Consider the following 20,521-nt stretch of genomic DNA (forward strand, 5'->3'; position numbering starts at 1 on the left):
TGGTGAACTTCTTTCGCACCGTGCGCTGCCAACCATGCTTTAATGGAGGTGCGGGGGAATGACAAACTGAACGCAAAAAGAACAGGGACACAGCCTTGAAAACACAGAAGTGCATTTGCACGTAGGGCGGTTGTTGAAGGGGAAGAGGGATGAAAATTATTAAGAGAGGCGTATCAGGGCAGAGCAAAGTGCTTATTATTATCTTAACTTAATAATGAAACGTAACTGAGCCATATGCCTTAAGCAGAACGTTTTTTTTCAAACAGATGCATCACAAACAGAAAATAGAACCAATGTTTAGAAATGCACAAGGAAGCGTAGAGATGATGCGCATCCTAAGAACAACACTGATACTGGAAGACGGACACGTCAATTGGACTTCATATGCAAATTAAGGACGTAATTTTAGTTTAGAAAGGTGGGGTGAGGCAGGACACACAACTTGAAGTGATGACGGCCGGTGGTCGAGACTAACGTGGGAATGGGAGCTAAGGAAGGAACACAACCGGCAGTGTCCACTGCGGAGATGGAGTGAATAAATCAACAGTATATGAATTTTGATTTGGAGAATTTTATTGTTTTATATCTTTATTATTTTATTTTCTTTGGTTCTTTCGGTAAAGTCACGTAGAATGAGAATAAAATAATAAAATGACACGATAAAATTCTCACGACGTTTTGGCCACAACGCAAGCGGCCGTCTTTAGGTGAAAGGTACAGAACTGTCGGGACGACAGAGCTTCAATTAACGATGTTAAGATTCGTAGAGACTTTTAAGCTGGTTGGGATAAGTGAAGCACCTTGACAAAGGGGTTTACATATCAATAGCTGAGGGATTAGCTTGTGACTGGTCACGGAATTGGCTATGTTAAAGTCAAAACCTACACATCCACAGAGGCAACTAGTAATTTAGCATTGAAATAGCTAAGGGATTAGCTTGTGACTGGTCACAGGAATGGCTATGTTAAAGTCAAAATCTACACATCCACAGAGGCAACTAGTAATTTAGCATTGAAATAGCTAAGGGATTGGCTTGTGCAAATAGCTGAGGGATTATCTTTATTATTTTATTGTTTCCCTTCTACGTGACTTTACCGAAAGAACCAAGAATATAGTATATGAATTAGATCATTTATTTATTTTGCTAACTTTACAATTAATCGTACATTTTAATTGTACTAGTTTAATGTCTTCAGGTTTAGTTTCTAATTCTCTAGGATAAAACAAGTTATTTTGTCAAAAAGAATGACGTTAATTGGCGCATACATTGAAAGTGCAATTTTAAATGAACCGTGTCAGTCTTCAAATACTGTTCTGGTTATTCCCACCTTGTTGGTGTCCCTATTGTCTCCTGCACCCACTAACAACGGAGTTATTGTTGGGATGGAGAGAAGCACAGCCAGCAGCCAGCCAGGAAACTCGAGACATAGAATATATTAATAGCAGCATGACTTACACTGCTACAGCAGCGAGGTGGTCATGTAACTATTTACATTCTCTGTGTCGCAAACATTAAATGGCAACTAATCTTTCCGTGGTACGCTTGTCCCCACGATTTGAGGACCAATTCCTTAGCGAAGGATTTACTACCAATTGAAGGATGATACAAGTGAAATGTGAAGTGGTAAGATTGATCTTAGATCATTGCAAGCCAATCCCAGATTCTGAGTGCGGAGTGACTCGGCAGGGCCGACGGCGTGAGCCTGGCACCTTGGGAGTTGTCATGGACAGGGAGCAATGAGGCCGCGTTACCGGTTGTCTTAGTTTTGGGGAATTCTGTGTCCAGAACTCTGGTCCACAGTAACGATGAAACAAACACAATGTAGAAAAAAAGAACAGTTGCAACTCTTGCAGGAAAATGAAAGGTATTTTATTACAAAAAACAAACATCATTTACCATTCACACAAACAGTATAGTATTATAGTAGTTCGAAAATTAGACTGTGGAAAAGTCATATGTAATGATGAAAAATAATTAAAGATAACATTTATCATTATCTTATTGCAATATATGAACGTGTAATGGCAAATTAAAACGATGCGATACAATTTGACACTCCTTTACAGCGATACACTTAATCCAATGAAGTTGAATGTGAACGCTGAAACACGTAAATATTACTGAACATAGCGTGGATAGAAGAAACTGCTCTTTGTTTTTTTCGGTAAAGTCACGTAGAAATAAGAAATAATAAAATAAAATTACAGAATAGCATATTCCCTGGCAGTAGCTACGAGCAGATGCCAGGGGCAGCCAGAAGCGTCCAGAATGACGCAGCTGCTCCCAGGGGCTTACATCATCCGCCCAGAATCAAGAGCGTGACTCGTGTCTCAGGCTGCAGTTTATGACAAGTTCACTACAATAGCATTTAGTTCACCCTGCCAATGTGTAAGTATCAAACCATAACATTACGTATATTTTAAAAATAACCATTGTACAGAATTGATAGTTTTTTATTAATTAAGTTAAATGTAAGGGACATTCGTTGTTTTTGTGTGACTCAGTCTTTCCTGATAAGGCTGATGATGTCATTGTGCTGTGTAAGCGAGAATTTAAGTTTCGGTTTGTATCACCCTTCAAAGTGTAGTAATTTCAGTTAAATATAGAAGAGCACATCACTCTGTTTTACATTCATTATGAGTGCTGAGTGAATTCCATGGCAGTAAACTGCTCACAAACTGCACCCTGAGACACGAGTCACGCTCTAGATTCTGTGCGGATGGAGGAAGCCCCTGGGAGCAGCTGCGTCATTCTGGACGCTTCTGGCTCCCCCTGGCATCTGCTCGTAGCTACTGCCAGGGCTATAAAAGCAGCTCCTGTAGCTGCACTGGCAGAACATCGGCGGAGGAGGGAGCAGCGCTCACAGCTGAAGCGAGCCTCACTGTGAAGCACATCAACAAGCATGGCCCTGAGTGTTTACTTCCCTGCGATGCACGTGATGGAGAGGAGCGTCTGGCCAGGCTGGCCGGTCTGGAACCCCCGCGGTGAAAGTCTCTTCCAGCAGCTGCAGCGAGACATGAGGAGCGAGATCGAGAGGATGGAGAGAATCTTCCGTGGAGTCGATCAGCTCAGCAGCCACACTCGGGCCCCGGGCAGCCACGGAGACACACTGCTGCAGCAGCCGGCCGTGAGCAGTGGGTTCCAGATTGAAGATCCACAGGAGCAGGGAGGCGGGTTTGTCGCGTCCCTGGACGTGCAGGACTTCTCCCCACAGGACCTGGCCGTGAAGGTGTCTGGAGACAAGCTGGTGGTGGCCGGACGGCGCGAGGTGAAGAGCGGAGAAGTCAGCAGCGGCAGCTACAGCCACAGCTGCCAGGAGTTCCACAGGGAGACGCAGCTGCCCAGGGACGTGGACCCGCAGAGCGTGAGCTGCTGCTTGACTGAAGACGGGAAGCTGAAGTTCAAGGCTCAGCGCCGCGCCCTCCCTGCAGCGGCCGAGAGGGTGGTGGTCATTGAGCAGCCAGCGACAGCGACTCCTGGCACGGCCTCTCAGTCCACTGGCACCACTCACGCGTAGAGTGGCGCCTGGAGCATCCATTCCAACAACCTGCTTCATTGATGTTTTAATTGTGTGGATATTTAGTTAAATCAGTTTCTTCTATCCACGCTATGTTCAGTAATATTTACGTGTTTCAGCGTTTACATTCAACTTCATTGGATTAAGTGTATCGCTGTAAAGGATTGTCAAATTGTATCGCATCGTTTTAATTTGCCATTACACGTTCATATATTGCAATAAGATAATGATAAATGTTATCTTCAAGTATTTTTCATCATTACACATGACTATTTTCCACAGTCTAATTTTCGAACTACTATAATACTATAGTGTTTGTGTGAATTTTAATGATGTTTGTTTTTTGTAATAAAATGCCTTTCAATTTCCGTATTCGTGTACAGGGAAATTGATTTTTCAGGTCCATACGGCTTACTACAGCCGTTTTATAACGGGCAAAACAATGTTTTGTGTTTTTCCCCTTGTGATGGGACTTTGTAGGATGAACGTTGAGATTTGTAAGGGGCACGGGGTGACCAATAAGGTCTGAATTGGTCTGTAATAAGAGAGGCAATGGTTAGGGGTTGACAGGTGTAAGTTGGCACTGCGTGCCACGTCGCGTTGTCATACAGCTGGCACTCCGATGAGCAATGATTCAGCGACGCACGGTGCCAAAGGGGCCGTCCATAAATGACGTCACGCGATTTTTGACCCCCCCCCCCATCGTCACACGGCGTAACAAAAAGTCAGACCCCCCCCCCCCTCAAATATGACGTCACAAAGCTCTGCCCCCCCCCCCAAAAAAAAAAACATGCTTCAAATCGCTTTAAACTATTGTCATTGTAGTGCGTATTTAATGTGGCGCTGCACTCTGATGTTGTAGGAGAAAATATTTATTAAAAAGTCTATTTAATTAAGTAGAACGTGTTGTCTGTATTTATTTAAAGTTGCGCATTTTGATGTGACGTCACATTTCTCAGCCCCCCCCCCTCGTCACACATCGTCACAAATATCTGACCCCCCCCCGCCCCCCCTAGGTGCGTGATGTCATTTATGGACGGCGCCAGTACAATGCGGCTACCTCTGACCCAAAAGTCGCTCTCTGGAGTTGCTGTGCGCGTGTGTGGTGGGGGGAGCGGTGGCGCAGCGGTTAGCGCACTGCACTCTGAACCCCGACTACACGAGTTCGAATCCTGGGTCCCCCTTCCCCCTAGGTCGACTCAGCCTCAAATGAGTACCTGGTGCGCGGTGTGTAGTAAACATCGCCACTGGGGGAGACAAAGGCGGCCGGGCGTGGTGTTGGCCAACCACCCCGTCGTGTGCCACAGTGCCGATCTTAATCGGTGCTGCCACTCGCTAACAGCACTTGCCCCAACAGTCTGTCACAGGCTACACGGGGGATCTTTGTCTTTGTTGGACTGTGAGCGCTGTGCCCCAGTGTTTTTATGTATTTGGAACGTCGCCGGCTGTGTCCACGCTGTTCACTTCCCGACGTAACATGGCGGAATGTTCCTCCACGTCGTTGACTTCCCCACATAACATGGCTGACTGCCTCCACAGTGTTCACTTCCCCACGTAACATGGCTGACTACCTCCACAGTGTTCACTTCCCCACGTAACATGGCTGACTGCCTCCACGGTGTTCACTTCCCCACGTAACATGGCTGACTGCCTCCACGGTGTTCACTTCCCCACGTAACATGGCTGACTGCCTCCACGGTGTTCACTTCCCCACGTAACATGGCTGACTACCTGCACAGTGTTCACTTCCCCACGTAACATGGCTGACTACCTCCACAGTGTTCACTTCCCCACGTAACATGGCTGACTGCCTCCACAGTGTTAATTTCCCCACGTAACATGGCTGACTGCCTCCACGGTGTTTACTTCCCCACGTAACATGGCTGACTACCTCCACGGTGTTTACTTCCCCACGTAACATGGCTGACTGCCTCCACAGTGTTCACTTCCCCACGTAACATGGCTGACTCTGTCTCCACAGTGTTCACTTCCCCACGTAACATGGCTGACTGCCTCCACGGTGTTCACTTCCCCACGTAACATGGCTGACTGTGCCTCCACGGTGTTTACTTCCCCACGTGACATGGCTGACTGCCTCCAGTGTTCACTTCCCCACGTAACATGGCTGACTCTGTCTCCACGGTGTTCACTTCCCCACGTAACATGGCTGACTGTGCCTCCACGGTGTTCACTTCCCCACGTAACATGGCTGACTGCCTCCACGGTGTTCACTTCCCCACGTAACATGGCTGACTGTGCCTCCACGGTGTTTACTTCCCCACGTGACATGGCTGACTGCCTCCAGTATTCACTTCCCCACGTAACATGGCTGACTCTGTCTCCACGGTGTTCACTTCCCCACGTAACATGGCTGACTGTGCCTCCACGGTGTTCACTTCCCCACGTAACATGGCTGACTGTGCCTCCACGGTGTTCACTTCTCCACGTAACATGGCTGACTCTGTCTCCACAGTGTTTTACTTCCCCACGTAACATGGCTGACTGCCTCCACAGTGTTCACTTCCCCACGTAACATGGCTGACTGTGCCTCCACGGTATTTACTTCCCCACGTAACATGGCTGACTGTGCCTCCACGGTGTTTACTTCCCCACGTAACATGGCTGACTGTGCCTCTACGGTGTTCACTTCCCCACGTAACATGGCTGACTCTGTCTCCACAGTGTTTACTTCCCCACGTAACATGGCTGACTGTGCCTCTACGGTGTTCAATTCCCCACGTAACATGGCTGACTCTGTCTCCACAGTGTTTACTTCCCCACGTAACATGGCTGACTGTGCCTCCACACACTCGCGCGTCCCGCTCCCCTCCTTTTGCTTGTGCCGATCCCGCCTGACAGCCTCCTCGCTTACGGCCTCCACAGGGATGGAGGCGAGGAAAGAGGAGGACGAGGAGGAGATTAAGAAGGAGGACGGCGGGGAGGAGATGGCAGCGCCCGGGGCCCCGAGGAAGAGGGAGCCAGGCGCGGCTCCCCACGGGAACTTCATCAACTAGGCGGCCTTCAACCCCCCGGCTCGACGCGTCGCGCTGCTGCCCCGCGAGCTTCTGAGGCGGCTCCTGCCGGAGTCCGCGCCGCCGTTCCTCGCCCTGGACGTGGGCTGCAACAGCGGGGTGAGCGCAACTCCACGTTACCACGGACGGGGCTGAGGACGTCGACCGCTGGGGAAGGTTCTGAAACTCTCGGGACGTTCACTCGAACAAAGCCGTGGCTGTGAGACTCGTCCAGTCCCAGTGTGGTATAGTGTACTAGTCACTATGGTAATGTACTAGTCACTGTGGTAGTGTGGTAGTGTACTAGTCACTGTGTAGTAGTGTGGTAGTGTACTAGTCACTGTGTGGTAGTGTGGTAGTGTACTAGTCACTATGGTAGTGTACTAGTCACTGTGGTAGTGTGGTAGTGTACTAGTCACTGTGGTAGTGTGGTAGTGTACTAGTCACTGTGGTAGTGTACTAGTCACTGTGGTAGTGTGGTAGTGTACTAGTCACTGTGGTAGTGTGGTAGTGTACTAGTCACTGTGTGGTAGTGTACTAGTCACTGTGTGGTAGTGTGGGGGTGTACTAGTCACTGTGTGGTAGTGTACTAGTCACTGTGTGGTAGTGTGGTAGTGTACTAGTCACTGTGTGGTAGTGTACTAGTCACGGTGTGGTAGTGTACTAGTCACTGTGTGGTAGTGTGGTAGTGTACTAGTCACTGTGTGGTGGTGTACTAGTCACTGTGTGGTAGTGTACTAGTCACTGTGTAGTAGTGTGGTAGTGTACTAGTCACTGTGTGCTAGTGTGGCAGTGTACTAGTCACTGTGTGGTAGTGTACTAGTCACTGTCTGGTAGTGTACTAGTCACGGTGTGGTAGTGTACTAGTCACTGTGTGGTAGTGTGGTAGTGTACTAGTCACTGTGTAGTAGTGTGGTAGTGTACTAGTCACTGTGTGGTAGTGTGGTAGTGTACTAGTCACTGTGTGGTAGTGTACTAGTCACTGTGTGGTAGTGTGGGGGTGTACTAGTCACTGTGTGGTAGTGTGGGGGTGTACTAGTCACTGTGTGGTAGTGTGGTAGTGTACTAGTCACTGTGTGGTAGTGTACTAGTCACTGTGTAGTAGTGTGGTAGTGTACTAGTCACTGTGTGGTAGTGTACTAGTCACTGTGTAGTAGTGTGGTAGTGTACTAGTCACTGTGTGGTAGTGTACTAGTCACTGTGTGGGGGTGTACTAGTCACTATGGTAGTGTGGTAGTGTACTAGTCGCTGTGGTAGTGTACTAGTCACTGTGTGGTAGTGTACTAGTCACTGTGTGGTAGTGTGGTAGTGTACTAGTCACTGTGTGGTAGTGTACTAGTCACTGTGTGGTAGTGTACTAGTCACTGTGTGGGGGTGTACTAGTCACTATGGTAGTGTGGTAGTGTACTAGTCACTGTGGTAGTGTGGTAGTGTACTAGTCACTGTGTGGTAGTGTACTAGTCACTGTGTGGTAGTGTGGTAGTGTACTAGTCACTGTGTGGTAGTGTGGTAGTGTACTAATCACTGTGTGGTAGTGTGGGGGTGTACTAGTCACTGTGTAGTAGTGTGGTAGTGTACTAGTCACTGTGTGGTAGTGTACTAGTCACTGTGTAGTAGTGTGGTAGTGTACTAGTCACTGTGTGGTAGTGTACTAGTCACTGTGTGGGGGTGTACTAGTCACTATGGTAGTGTGGTAGTGTACTAGTCGCTGTGGTAGTGTGGCAGTGTACTAGTCACTGTGTGGTAGTGTACTAGTCACTGTGTGGTAGTGTGGTAGTGTACTAGTCACTGTGTGGTAGTGTACTAGTCACTGTGTGGTAGTGTACTAGTCACTGTGTGGTAGTGTACTAGTCACTGTGTGGGGGTGTACTAGTCACTATGGTAGTGTGGTAGTGTACTAGTCACTGTGGTAGTGTGCTAGTGTACTAGTCACTGTGTGGTAGTGTACTAGTCACTGTGTGGTAGTGTGGTAGTGTACTAGTCACTGTGTGGTAGTGTGGTAGTGTACTAATCACTGTGTGGTAGTGTGGGGGTGTACTAGTCACTGTGTGGTGGTGTGGTAGTGTACTAGTCACTGTGTGGGGGTGTACTAGTCACTGTGTGGTGGTGTGGTAGTGTACTAGTCACTGTGTGGTAGTGTGGGGGTGTACTAGTCACTGTGTGGTAGTGTGGGGGTGTACTAGTCACTGTGAGGTAGTGTGGGGGTGTACTAGTCACTGTGTGGTAGTGTGGGGGTGTACTAGTCACTGTGTGGTAGTGTGGGGGTGTACTAGTCACTGTGTGGTAGTGTACTAGTCACTGTGGTAGTGTGGTAGTGTACTAGTCACTGTGTGGTAGTGTGTTGGTGTACTAGTCACTGTGTGGTAGTGTACTAGTCACTGTGTGGTAGTGTACTAGTCACTGTGGTAGTGTGGGGGTGTACTAGTCGCTGTGTGGTAGTGTGGGGGTGTACTAGTCACTGTGTGGTAGTGTGTTGGTGTACTAGTCACTGTGTGGTGGTGCACTAGTCATTGTGTAGTAGTGTGGGGGTGTACTAGTCACTGTGTGGTAGTGTACTAGTCACTGTGTGGTAGTTTGGGGGTGTACTAGTCACTGTGTGGTAGTGTGGGGGTGTACTAGTCACTGTGTGGTAGTGTGGGGGTGTACTAGTCACTCTGTGGTAGTGTGGGGGTGTACTAGTCACAGTGTGGTAGTGTGGGGGTGTACTAGTCACTGTAGGGTAGTGTGGTAGTGTACTAGTCACTGTGTGGTAGTGTGGGGGTGTACTAGTCACTGTGTGGTAGTGTGGTAGTGTACTAGTCACTGTAGGGTAGTGTGGTAGTGTACTAGTCACTGTGTGGTAGTGTGGGGGTGTACTAGTCACTGTGTGGTAGTGTACTAGTCACTGTGGTAGTGTGGTAGTGTACTAATCACTGTGTGGTAGTGTTGAGGTGTACTAGTCACTGTGTGGTAGTGTGGGGGTGTACTAGTCACTGTGTGGTAGTGTGGTAGTGTACTAGTCACTGTGTGGTAGTGTTGAGGTGTACTAGTCACTGTGTGGTAGTGTTGAGGTGTACTAGTCACTGTGTGGTAGTGTGGTAGTGTACTAGTCACTGTGTGGTAGTGTGGGGGTGTACTAGTCATTGTGTGGTAGTGTGGTAGTGTACTAGTCACTGTGTGGTAGTGTGGTAGTGTACTAGTCACTGTGTGGTAGTGTGGTAGTGTACTAGTCACTGTGTGGTAGTGTGGTAGTGTACTAGTCACTGTGTGGTAGTGTACTAGTCACTGTGTGGTAGTGTACTAGTCACTGTGTAGTAGTGTGGTAGTGTACTAGTCACTGTGTGGTAGTGTGGTAGTGTACTAGTCACTGTGTGGTAGTGTACTAGTCACTGTCTGGTAGTGTACTAGTCACGGTGTGGTAGTGTACTAGTCACTGTGTGGTAGTGTGGTAGTGTACTAGTCACTGTGTAGTAGTGTGGTAGTGTACTAGTCACTGTGTGGTAGTGTGGTAGTGTACTAGTCACTGTGTGGTAGTGTACTAGTCACTGTGTAGTAGTGTGGTAGTGTACTAGTCACTGTGTGGTAGTGTACTAGTCACTGTGTAGTAGTGTGGTAGTGTACTAGTCACTGTGTGGTAGTGTACTAGTCACTCTGTGGGGGTGTACTAGTCACTCTGTGGGGGTGTACTAGTCACTATGGTAGTGTGGTAGTGTACTAGTCACTGTGGTAGTGTGGTAATGTACTAGTCACTGTGTGGTAGTGTACTAGTCACTGTGTGGTAGTGTGGTAGTGTACTAGTCACTGTGTGGTAGTGTACTAGTCACTGTGTGGTAGTGTACTAGTCACTGTGTGGGGGTGTACTAGTCACTATGGTAGTGTACTACTCACTGTGGTAGTGTGGTAGTGTACTAGTCACTGTGTGGTAGTGTACTAGTCACTGTGTGGTAGTGTACTAGTCACTGTGTGGTAGTGTACTAGTCACTGTGTGGTAGTGTGGTAGTGTACTAGTCACTGTGTGGTAGTGTACTAGTCACTGTGGTAGTGTGGTAGTGTACTAGTCACTGTGTGGTAGTGTACTAGTCACTGTGTGGGGGTGTACTAGTCACTATGGTAGTGTGTTAGTGTACTAGTCACTGTGAGGTAGTGTGGTAGTGTACTAGTCACTGTGTAGTAGTGTGTTAGTGTACTAGTCACTGTGTGATAGTGTGGTAGTGTACTAGTCATTGTGTAGTAGTGTGGGGGTGTACTAGTCACTGTGTGGTAGTGTGGTAGTGTACTAGTCACTGTGTAGTAGTGTGGTAGTGTACTAGTCACTGTGTAGTAGTGTGGTAGTGTACTAGTCACTGTGTGGTAGTGTACTAGTCACTGTGTAGTAGTGTGGTATAGTACTAGTCACTGTGTGGGGGTGTACTAGTCACTATGGTAGTGTGGTAGTGTACTAGTCACTGTGGTAGTGTGGTAGTGTACTAGTCACTGTGTGGTAGTGTACTAGTCACTGTGTGGTAGTGTACTAGTCACTGCGGTAGTGTACTAGTCACTGTGTGGTAGTGTACTAGTCACTGTGTGGGGGTGTACTAGTCACTATGGTAGTGTACTAGTCACTGTGGTAGTGTGGTAGTGTACTAGTCACTGTGTGGTAGTGTGGTAGTGTACTAGTCACTGTGTGGTAGTTTACTAGTCACTGTGGTAGTGTGGTAGTGTACTAGTCACTGTGTGGTAGTGTACTAGTCACTGTGTGGGGGTGTACTAGTCACTATGGTAGTGTGTTAGTGTACTAGTCACTGTGAGGTAGTGTGGTAGTGTACTAGTCACTGTGTAGTAGTGTGTTAGTGTACTAGTCACTGTGTGATAGTGTGGTAGTGTACTAGTCACTGTGTAGTAGTGTGGGGGTGTACTAGTCACTGTGTGGTAGTGTGGTAGTGTACTAGTCACTGTGTAGTAGTGTGGTTGTGTACTAGTCACTGTGTGGTAGTGTGGGGGTGTACTAGTCACTGTGCGGTAGTGTGGGGGTGTACTAGTCACTGTGTGGTAGTGTGTGCGTGTACTAGTCACTGTGTGGTAGTGTCGGGGTGTACTAGTCACTGTGTGGTAGTGTAGTAGTGTACTAGTCACTGTGTGGTAGTGTGGGGGTGTACTAGTCACTGTGTGGTAGTGTACTAGTCACTGTGTGGTAGTGTGGTAGTGTACTAGTCACTGTGTGGTAGTGTGGTAGTGTACTAGTCACTGTGTGGTAGTGTGGTAGTGTACTAGTCACTGTGTGGGGGTGTACTAGTCACTGTGTGGTAGTGTGGTAGTGTACTAGTCACTGTGTGGTAGTGTGGGGGTGTACTAGTCACTGTGAGGTAGTGTGGGGGTGTACTAGTCACTGTGTGGTAGTGTGGGGGTGTACTAGTCACTGTGTGGTAGTGTACTAGTCACTGTGTGGTAGTGTGGTAGTGTACTAGTCACTGTGTGGTAGTGTACTAGTCACGGTGTGGTAGTGTACTAGTCACTGTGTGGTAGTGTGGTAGTGTACTAGTCACTGTGTGGTGGTGTACTAGTCACTGTGTGGTAGTGTACTAGTCACTGTGTAGTAGTGTGGTAGTGTACTAGTCACTGTGTGCTAGTGTGGCAGTGTACTAGTCACTGTGTGGTAGTGTACTAGTCACTGTCTGGTAGTGTACTAGTCACGGTGTGGTAGTGTACTAGTCACTGTGTGGTAGTGTGGTAGTGTACTAGTCACTGTGTAGTAGTGTGGTAGTGTACTAGTCACTGTGTGGTAGTGTGGTAGTGTACTAGTCACTGTGTGGTAGTGTACTAGTCACTGTGTGGTAGTGTGGGGGTGTACTAGTCACTGTGTGGTAGTGTGGGGGTGTACTAGTCACTGTGTGGTAGTGTGGTAGTGTACTAGTCACTGTGTGGTAGTGTACTAGTCACTGTGTAGTAGTGTGGTAGTGTACTAGTCACTGTGTGGTAGTGTACTAGTCACTGTGTAGTAGTGTGGTAGTGTACTAGTCACTGTGTGGTAGTGTACTAGTCACTGTGTGGGGGTGTACTAGTCACTATGGTAGTGTGGTAGTGTACTAGTCGCTGTGGTAGTGTGGTAGTGTACTAGTCACTGTTTGGTAGTGTACTAGTCACTGTGTGGTAGTGTGGTAGTGTACTAGTCACTGTGTGGTAGTGTACTAGTCACTGTGTGGTAGTGTACTAGTCACTATGGTAGTGTGGTAGTGTACTAGTCACTGTGGTAGTGTGGTAGTGTACTAGTCACTGTGTGGTAGTGTACTAGTCACTGTGTGGTAGTGTGGTAGTGTACTAGTCACTGTGTGGTAGTGTGGTAGTGTACTAATCACTGTGTGATAGTGTGGGGGTGTACTAGTCACTGTGTAGTAGTGTGGTAGTGTACTAGTCACTGTGTGGTAGTGTACTAGTCACTGTGTAGTAGTGTGGTAGTGTACTAGTCACTGTGTGGTAGTGTACTAGTCACTGTGTGGGGGTGTACTAGTCACTATGGTAGTGTGGTAGTGTACTAGTCGCTGTGGTAGTGTGGCAGTGTACTAGTCACTGTGTGGTAGTGTACTAGTCACTGTGTGGTAGTGTGGTAGTGTACTAGTCACTGTGTGGTAGTGTACTAGTCACTGTGTGGTAGTGTACTAGTCACTGTGTGGTAGTGTACTAGTCACTGTGTGGGGGTGTACTAGTCACTATGGTAGTGTGGTAGTGTACTAGTCACTGTGGTAGTGTGCTAGTGTACTAGTCACTGTGTGGTAGTGTACTAGTCACTGTGTGGTAGTGTGGTAGTGTACTAGTCACTGTGTGGTAGTGTGGTAGTGTACTAATCACTGTGTGGTAGTGTGGGGGTGTACTAGTCACTGTGTGGTGGTGTGGTAGTGTACTAGTCACTGTGTGGGGGTGTACTAGTCACTGTGTGGTGGTGTGGTAGTGTACTAGTCACTGTGTGGTAGTGTGGGGGTGTACTAGTCACTGTGTGGTAGTGTGGGGGTGTACTAGTCACTGTGAGGTAGTGTGGGGGTGTACTAGTCACTGTGTGGTAGTGTGGGGGTGTACTAGTCACTGTGTGGTAGTGTGGGGGTGTACTAGTCACTGTGTGGTAGTGTACTAGTCACTGTGGTAGTGTGGTAGTGTACTAGTCACTGTGTGGTAGTGTGTTGGTGTACTAGTCACTGTGTGGTAGTGTACTAGTCACTGTGTGGTAGTGTACTAGTCACTGTGGTAGTGTGGGGGTGTACTAGTCGCTGTGTGGTAGTGTGGGGGTGTACTAGTCACTGTGTGGTAGTGTGTTGGTGTACTAGTCACTGTGTGGTGGTGCACTAGTCATTGTGTAGTAGTGTGGGGGTGTACTAGTCACTGTGTGGTAGTGTACTAGTCACTGTGTGGTAGTGTGGGGGTGTACTAGTCACTGTGTGGTAGTGTGGGGGTGTACTAGTCACTGTGTGGTAGTGTGGGGGTGTACTAGTCACTCTGTGGTAGTGTGGGGGTGTACTAGTCACAGTGTGGTAGTGTGGGGGTGTACTAGTCACTGTAGGGTAGTGTGGTAGTGTACTAGTCACTGTGTGGTAGTGTGGGGGTGTACTAGTCACTGTGTGGTAGTGTGGTAGTGTACTAGTCACTGTAGGGTAGTGTGGTAGTGTACTAGTCACTGTGTGGTAGTGTGGGGGTGTACTAGTCACTGTGTGGTAGTGTACTAGTCACTGTGGTAGTGTGGTAGTGTACTAATCACTGTGTGGTAGTGTTGAGGTGTACTAGTCACTGTGTGGTAGTGTGGGGGTGTACTAGTCACTGTGTGGTAGTGTGGTAGTGTACTAGTCACTGTGTGGTAGTGTTGAGGTGTACTAGTCACTGTGTGGTAGTGTTGAGGTGTACTAGTCACTGTGTGGTAGTGTGGTAGTGTACTAGTCACTGTGTGGTAGTGTGGGGGTGTACTAGTCATTGTGTGGTAGTGTGGTAGTGTACTAGTCACTGTGTGGTAGTGTGGTAGTGTACTAGTCACTGTGTGGTAGTGTGGTAGTGTACTAGTCACTGTGTGGTAGTGTGGTAGTGTACTAGTCACTGTGTGGTAGTGTACTAGTCACTGTGTGGTAGTGTACTAGTCACTGTGTAGTAGTGTGGTAGTGTACTAGTCACTGTGTGGTAGTGTGGTAGTGTACTAGTCACTGTGTGGTAGTGTACTAGTCACTGTCTGGTAGTGTACTAGTCACGGTGTGGTAGTGTACTAGTCACTGTGTGGTAGTGTGGTAGTGTACTAGTCACTGTGTAGTAGTGTGGTAGTGTACTAGTCACTGTGTGGTAGTGTGGTAGTGTACTAGTCACTGTGTGGTAGTGTACTAGTCACTGTGTAGTAGTGTGGTAGTGTACTAGTCACTGTGTGGTAGTGTACTAGTCACTGTGTAGTAGTGTGGTAGTGTACTAGTCACTGTGTGGTAGTGTACTAGTCACTCTGTGGGGGTGTACTAGTCACTCTGTGGGGGTGTACTAGTCACTATGGTAGTGTGGTAGTGTACTAGTCACTGTGGTAGTGTGGTAATGTACTAGTCACTGTGTGGTAGTGTACTAGTCACTGTGTGGTAGTGTGGTAGTGTACTAGTCACTGTGTGGTAGTGTACTAGTCACTGTGTGGTAGTGTACTAGTCACTGTGTGGGGGTGTACTAGTCACTATGGTAGTGTACTACTCACTGTGGTAGTGTGGTAGTGTACTAGTCACTGTGTGGTAGTGTACTAGTCACTGTGTGGTAGTGTACTAGTCACTGTGTGGTAGTGTACTAGTCACTGTGTGGTAGTGTGGTAGTGTACTAGTCACTGTGTGGTAGTGTACTAGTCACTGTGGTAGTGTGGTAGTGTACTAGTCACTGTGTGGTAGTGTACTAGTCACTGTGTGGTAGTGTACTAGTCACTGTGTGGGGGTGTACTAGTCACTATGGTAGTGTGTTAGTGTACTAGTCACTGTGAGGTAGTGTGGTAGTGTACTAGTCACTGTGTAGTAGTGTGTTAGTGTACTAGTCACTGTGTGATAGTGTGGTAGTGTACTAGTCATTGTGTAGTAGTGTGGGGGTGTACTAGTCACTGTGTGGTAGTGTGGTAGTGTACTAGTCACTGTGTAGTAGTGTGGTAGTGTACTAGTCACTGTGTAGTAGTGTGGTAGTGTACTAGTCACTGTGTGGTAGTGTACTAGTCACTGTGTAGTAGTGTGGTATAGTACTAGTCACTGTGTGGGGGTGTACTAGTCACTATGGTAGTGTGGTAGTGTACTAGTCACTGTGGTAGTGTGGTAGTGTACTAGTCACTGTGTGGTAGTGTACTAGTCACTGTGTGGTAGTGTACTAGTCACTGCGGTAGTGTACTAGTCACTGTGTGGTAGTGTACTAGTCACTGTGTGGGGGTGTACTAGTCACTATGGTAGTGTACTAGTCACTGTGGTAGTGTGGTAGTGTACTAGTCACTGTGTGGTAGTGTGGTAGTGTACTAGTCACTGTGTGGTAGTTTACTAGTCACTGTGGTAGTGTGGTAGTGTACTAGTCACTGTGTGGTAGTGTACTAGTCACTGTGTGGGGGTGTACTAGTCACTATGGTAGTGTGTTAGTGTACTAGTCACTGTGAGGTAGTGTGGTAGTGTACTAGTCACTGTGTAGTAGTGTGTTAGTGTACTAGTCACTGTGTGATAGTGTGGTAGTGTACTAGTCACTGTGTAGTAGTGTGGGGGTGTACTAGTCACTGTGTGGTAGTGTGGTAGTGTACTAGTCACTGTGTAGTAGTGTGGTTGTGTACTAGTCACTGTGTGGTAGTGTGGGGGTGTACTAGTCACTGTGCGGTAGTGTGGGGGTGTACTAGTCACTGTGTGGTAGTGTGTGCGTGTACTAGTCACTGTGTGGTAGTGTCGGGGTGTACTAGTCACTGTGTGGTAGTGTAGTAGTGTACTAGTCACTGTGTGGTAGTGTGGGGGTGTACTAGTCACTGTGTGGTAGTGTACTAGTCACTGTGTGGTAGTGTGGTAGTGTACTAGTCACTGTGTGGTAGTGTGGTAGTGTACTAGTCACTGTGTGGTAGTGTGGTAGTGTACTAGTCACTGTGTGGGGGTGTACTAGTCACTGTGTGGTAGTGTGGTAGTGTACTAGTCACTGTGTGGTAGTGTGGGGGTGTACTAGTCACTGTGAGGTAGTGTGGGGGTGTACTAGTCACTGTGTGGTAGTGTGGGGGTGTACTAGTCACTGTGTGGTAGTGTACTAGTCACTGTGGTAGTGTGGTAGTGTAATAGTCACTGTGGTAGTGTGGTAGTGTACTAGTCCCTGTGGTAGTGTGGTAGTGTACTAGTCACTGTGTGGTAGTGTGTTGGTGTACTAGTCACTGTGTGGTAGTGTGGTAGTGTACTAGTCACTGTGTGGTAGTGTACTAGTCACTGTGGTAGTGTGGGGGTGTACTAGTCACTGTGTGGTAGTGTGGGGGTGTACTAGTCACTGTGTGGTAGTGTGTTGGTGTACTAGTCACTGTGTGGTGGTGTACTAGTCACTGTGTGGTAGTGTGGGGGTGTACTAGTCACTGTGTGGTAGTGTACTAGTCACTGTGTGGTAGTGTGGGGGTGTACTAGTCACTGTGTGGTAGTGTGGGGGTGTACTAGTCACTGTGTGGTAGTGTGGGGGTGTACTAGTCACTGTGTGGTAGTGTGGGGGTGTACTAGTCACAGTGTGGTAGTGTGGGGGTGTACAAGTCACTGTAGGGTAGTGTGGTAGTGTACTAGTCACTGTGTGGTAGTGTGGGGGTGTACTAGTCACTGTGTGGTAGTGTGGTAGTGTACTATTCACTGTAGGGTAGTGTGGTAGTGTACTAGTCACTGTGTGGTAGTGTGGTAGTGTACTAGTCACTGTGTGGTAGTGTACTAGTCACTGTGGTAGTGTGGTAGTGTACTAGTCACTGTGTGGTAGTGTTGAGGTGTACTAGTCACTGTGTGGTAGTGTGGGGGTGTACTAGTCACTGTGTGGTAGTGTGGTAGTGTACTAGTCACTGTGTGGTAGTGTTGAGGTGTACTAGTCACTGTGTGGTAGTGTTGAGGTGTACTAGTCACTGTGTGGTAGTGTGGTAGTGTACTAGTCACTGTGTGGTAGTGTGGGGGTGTACTAGTCATTGTGTGGTAGTGTGGTAGTGTACTAGTCACTGTGTGGTAGTGTACTAGTCACTGTGTGGTAGTGTACTAGTCACTGTGTGGTAGTGTGGTAGTGTACTAGTCACTGTGTGGTAGTGTAGGGGTGTACTAGTCACAGTGGGGTAGTGCGGGTGGCCATGGGCCTGAGACATGTTTACAAAAATGCATTTTCACCTTTCTCCCACAGATGGAATACACTACCCCATATGCGCGTTGTTCATCAAACACGTGAGTCATGGAAATTCATCATTAGCTCCAGACTTTTTGTCAATTAACTGCTGGATGAAGGCCTATGCCATGCCATGTTGGTCACGGGTGGTTTTGGCAATCAAGGTTGCTGAAGGTGCGTGTCAAGGACTGGTTCAGACATATCACCGGTTTGAGGCGTTTATTAGATATTTAAAGTTGCATTCATGTCAGTAGCTGAACATCGAACTTGGTCTCGTTGGATTTTTTGACCTAGAATCACTGCGTCATAGGTTTGTATTGAATAAAGTTGCATCTAATACTGTGGCCAGAATCAAAATATTCATACTGGAGGAATGCGATGAGCGATAAAGCTCTTTTTCGCAGACGTCCAGTAGAAGGAGGGTAAGAACGTTACAACAACAAAAAATACAAAACATGATAGTAGTCCAAAGTGCAAGAGAGGTAAACACATCACCCAAACACATACAAATAAAACTAAACCATCCCCATCCTACCGGGCAAAGCCCACTGAGGTATTAACTTATTTTCATTTTGAATAATGAAGTACTCCATCCTCGCATCACGTCTGTTTTTTTACGACATTCTCCAGCAAAGAAACAAACCCGCCACCGGTGTCCTCGTGTTTTCTCGCAGGAGCTGACGGTGGCTGTGTATCGGCACCTGACGGGGCTGGACCAGCCCGAGGGTGCACGCTCTGGGCAGGTTGCCCGCGTGCTGCCGCTGTCTGTGCTGGCGTGCGACCTGGACGCCGATCTGGTGGAGCGTGCGCGGGGCGACAATCCTCACCCGGAGGTCATCGCCTACGAGGCGTTTGACTTCATGGACACCGCAGCACGAGACGCCGCGCTGGACGCCTTCCTGCGACGCCACGGCCGGGCGCGCTTTGACCTGTGCCTGTGCATGTCGGTGACGATGTGGATTCACCTGCACCACGGCGATGCCGGCCTGCGGCGTTTCCTCGCGGCCGCCGCGCGCACCGCCACCTTCCTGTTGGTCGAGCCGCAGCCGTGGAGGTGCTACCGAGCGGCCGCGCGCCGCCTGCGCCGTCTGGGGCTGGCCGAGTTCCCCCTCCTGCCGGATCTGCGGCTCCTGCGTGGGGCTGGCGGCGGTGGCGGCCGCGCGGAGGCCGATGAGCTGGCCGCCTTGCTGGGAGAGGAGGGAGACATGCGCTTGCTGTCCAGCCTGGGCAGCACCGAGTGGGGGCGGTCCCTGCTGCTGTTTGGACGAACGGGAGTGGCCTTGGGATGCATTGACAAAAGTACCGATTGAAACTGCGTTGCTGCTGTGGCCTTCGAGGATCTGTTGCCTATTTGGAGAGAATTCGTGGTCGGAAATGTTAAGTGTTTGTCAGTTTTTAACACCTTTATTTGTTGATGGTACGTTGTTTTCTCGTCGTGCGTGTAAATGCAGCATGTTGTTGAAAACGTGTTATAATTTATCAGAATATTATATATATAAAGTGACAACAATGCACAACGTACCTTTTTTGTACCTCTGAAAATACAATTGTATGCAAAAAGAGTTGTCAGTTTTGAAGGACCCAACCAGAATCATGATAAAGGGAATGAATGGTTTTTTTTTTAATAAATGGGACAACAGCATCTCATAAAATGGAAAATGAATATCACCAACTTCAAATCATTGTTTGGAGGAGGCATTTTGAAAATTATATCAAACCCAGGTCATGGAAGACATACAGAAATATTTCCTCTTCACATGCGATTTTCCTCAAATAATTTAAGGCAGCTCATGATGTGACAGTGGAGGCTGCTTTGTAAAGGTGAACTATGTCCCTGTTTCCTTTGGATTTCCACGTGCATCTGAAATATTATTGAAATGCACATGTAAATGTTTTGGATACGCCACTTTTATATTTATTGTGAAATAAAATCTGAACATTGTAAATAGTTGATGGGTGCATTGTAATTGTGTGAAGTCATAATTGCCATTCATCCTCCCATTAACCACAACATCTGGTATGGAGGCAATCCATCCCATGTTCCTGTCCAGTGAGCTCCCTCCGCTCCATGAATATCTTTGTTGTGTTGTCTATATGCACGGTTTGCAGAGTGCACTCAGACTGACATAAGTGCCGTTGCGATATCACCACGACCGAGTGGCAACTAGCGTGCAATGCTCTGTTTGATAGATATGTTTCAGCAGTTAAGGGTGAAAAGTTAAACAAGCGGGATTTGATTGCTGAAAAAAAAATCTTCGGGTTGGCCATCGCAAACGATGATGACTGCCGAGAAGAGCTGCTCGTAACATTTTCCTGCACGCTGGTGGGAAGAGCCCAGCAACTTGAGCGGAAGCATCGATCACACTGTCGGCAAGAGTTGCTCGTCTGCTGAATGGGACTTGTGTTGTGCCGTTACTGGTGTTGATGCCGATGGGCTCTTTCATGTTTTTCTTTAATCCGCTTGGCTGAGTCGGCTATGGAACTTCTCCACTGCTTACAGCTGCTCTCAAAGTAAACATCTAGAAAAAATATCTACGGACAAAAATAATGCTTACCCAATGTTACTGATAATCTTGGACCAATATCTTTAAATGGTAACTGTTTGAGGCCAAACCAATGTGATGAGACCCATGGAGATGACACTTCTCCGTTGTACCTACTGCAAACAGGGTACGCAGCAGCATTGGTGCCTGATTAGATTTCTTGAAGTGG

The 20,521-nt window shown here is 47.8% G+C and overlaps 1 protein-coding gene across 1 annotated transcript; it reads left to right on the forward strand.

The window, feature by feature from the left end:
- Nucleotides 1–6,441: 6,441 nt before the first annotated feature.
- On the forward strand, nt 6,442–19,757 carry LOC142906428 (pre-miRNA 5'-monophosphate methyltransferase-like; the record flags this gene model as incomplete). The annotated part of the gene is made up of 3 exons (XM_076054134.1): nt 6,442–6,706; nt 17,828–17,868; nt 18,484–19,757. Coding segments are annotated over 3 exons (942 nt in total), but the record flags the coding sequence as incomplete, so codon positions are not given.
- Between the last annotated feature and the right edge of the window lie 764 nt (nt 19,758–20,521).

The sequence above is a fragment of the Petromyzon marinus genome, chromosome 4, assembly GCF_048934315.1.
Source record: "Petromyzon marinus isolate PM22_M1 ecotype Great Lakes invasive population chromosome 4, UKy_Petmar_22M1.pri1.0, whole genome shotgun sequence".
Lineage (NCBI taxonomy): Eukaryota > Metazoa > Chordata > Hyperoartia > Petromyzontiformes > Petromyzontidae > Petromyzon > Petromyzon marinus.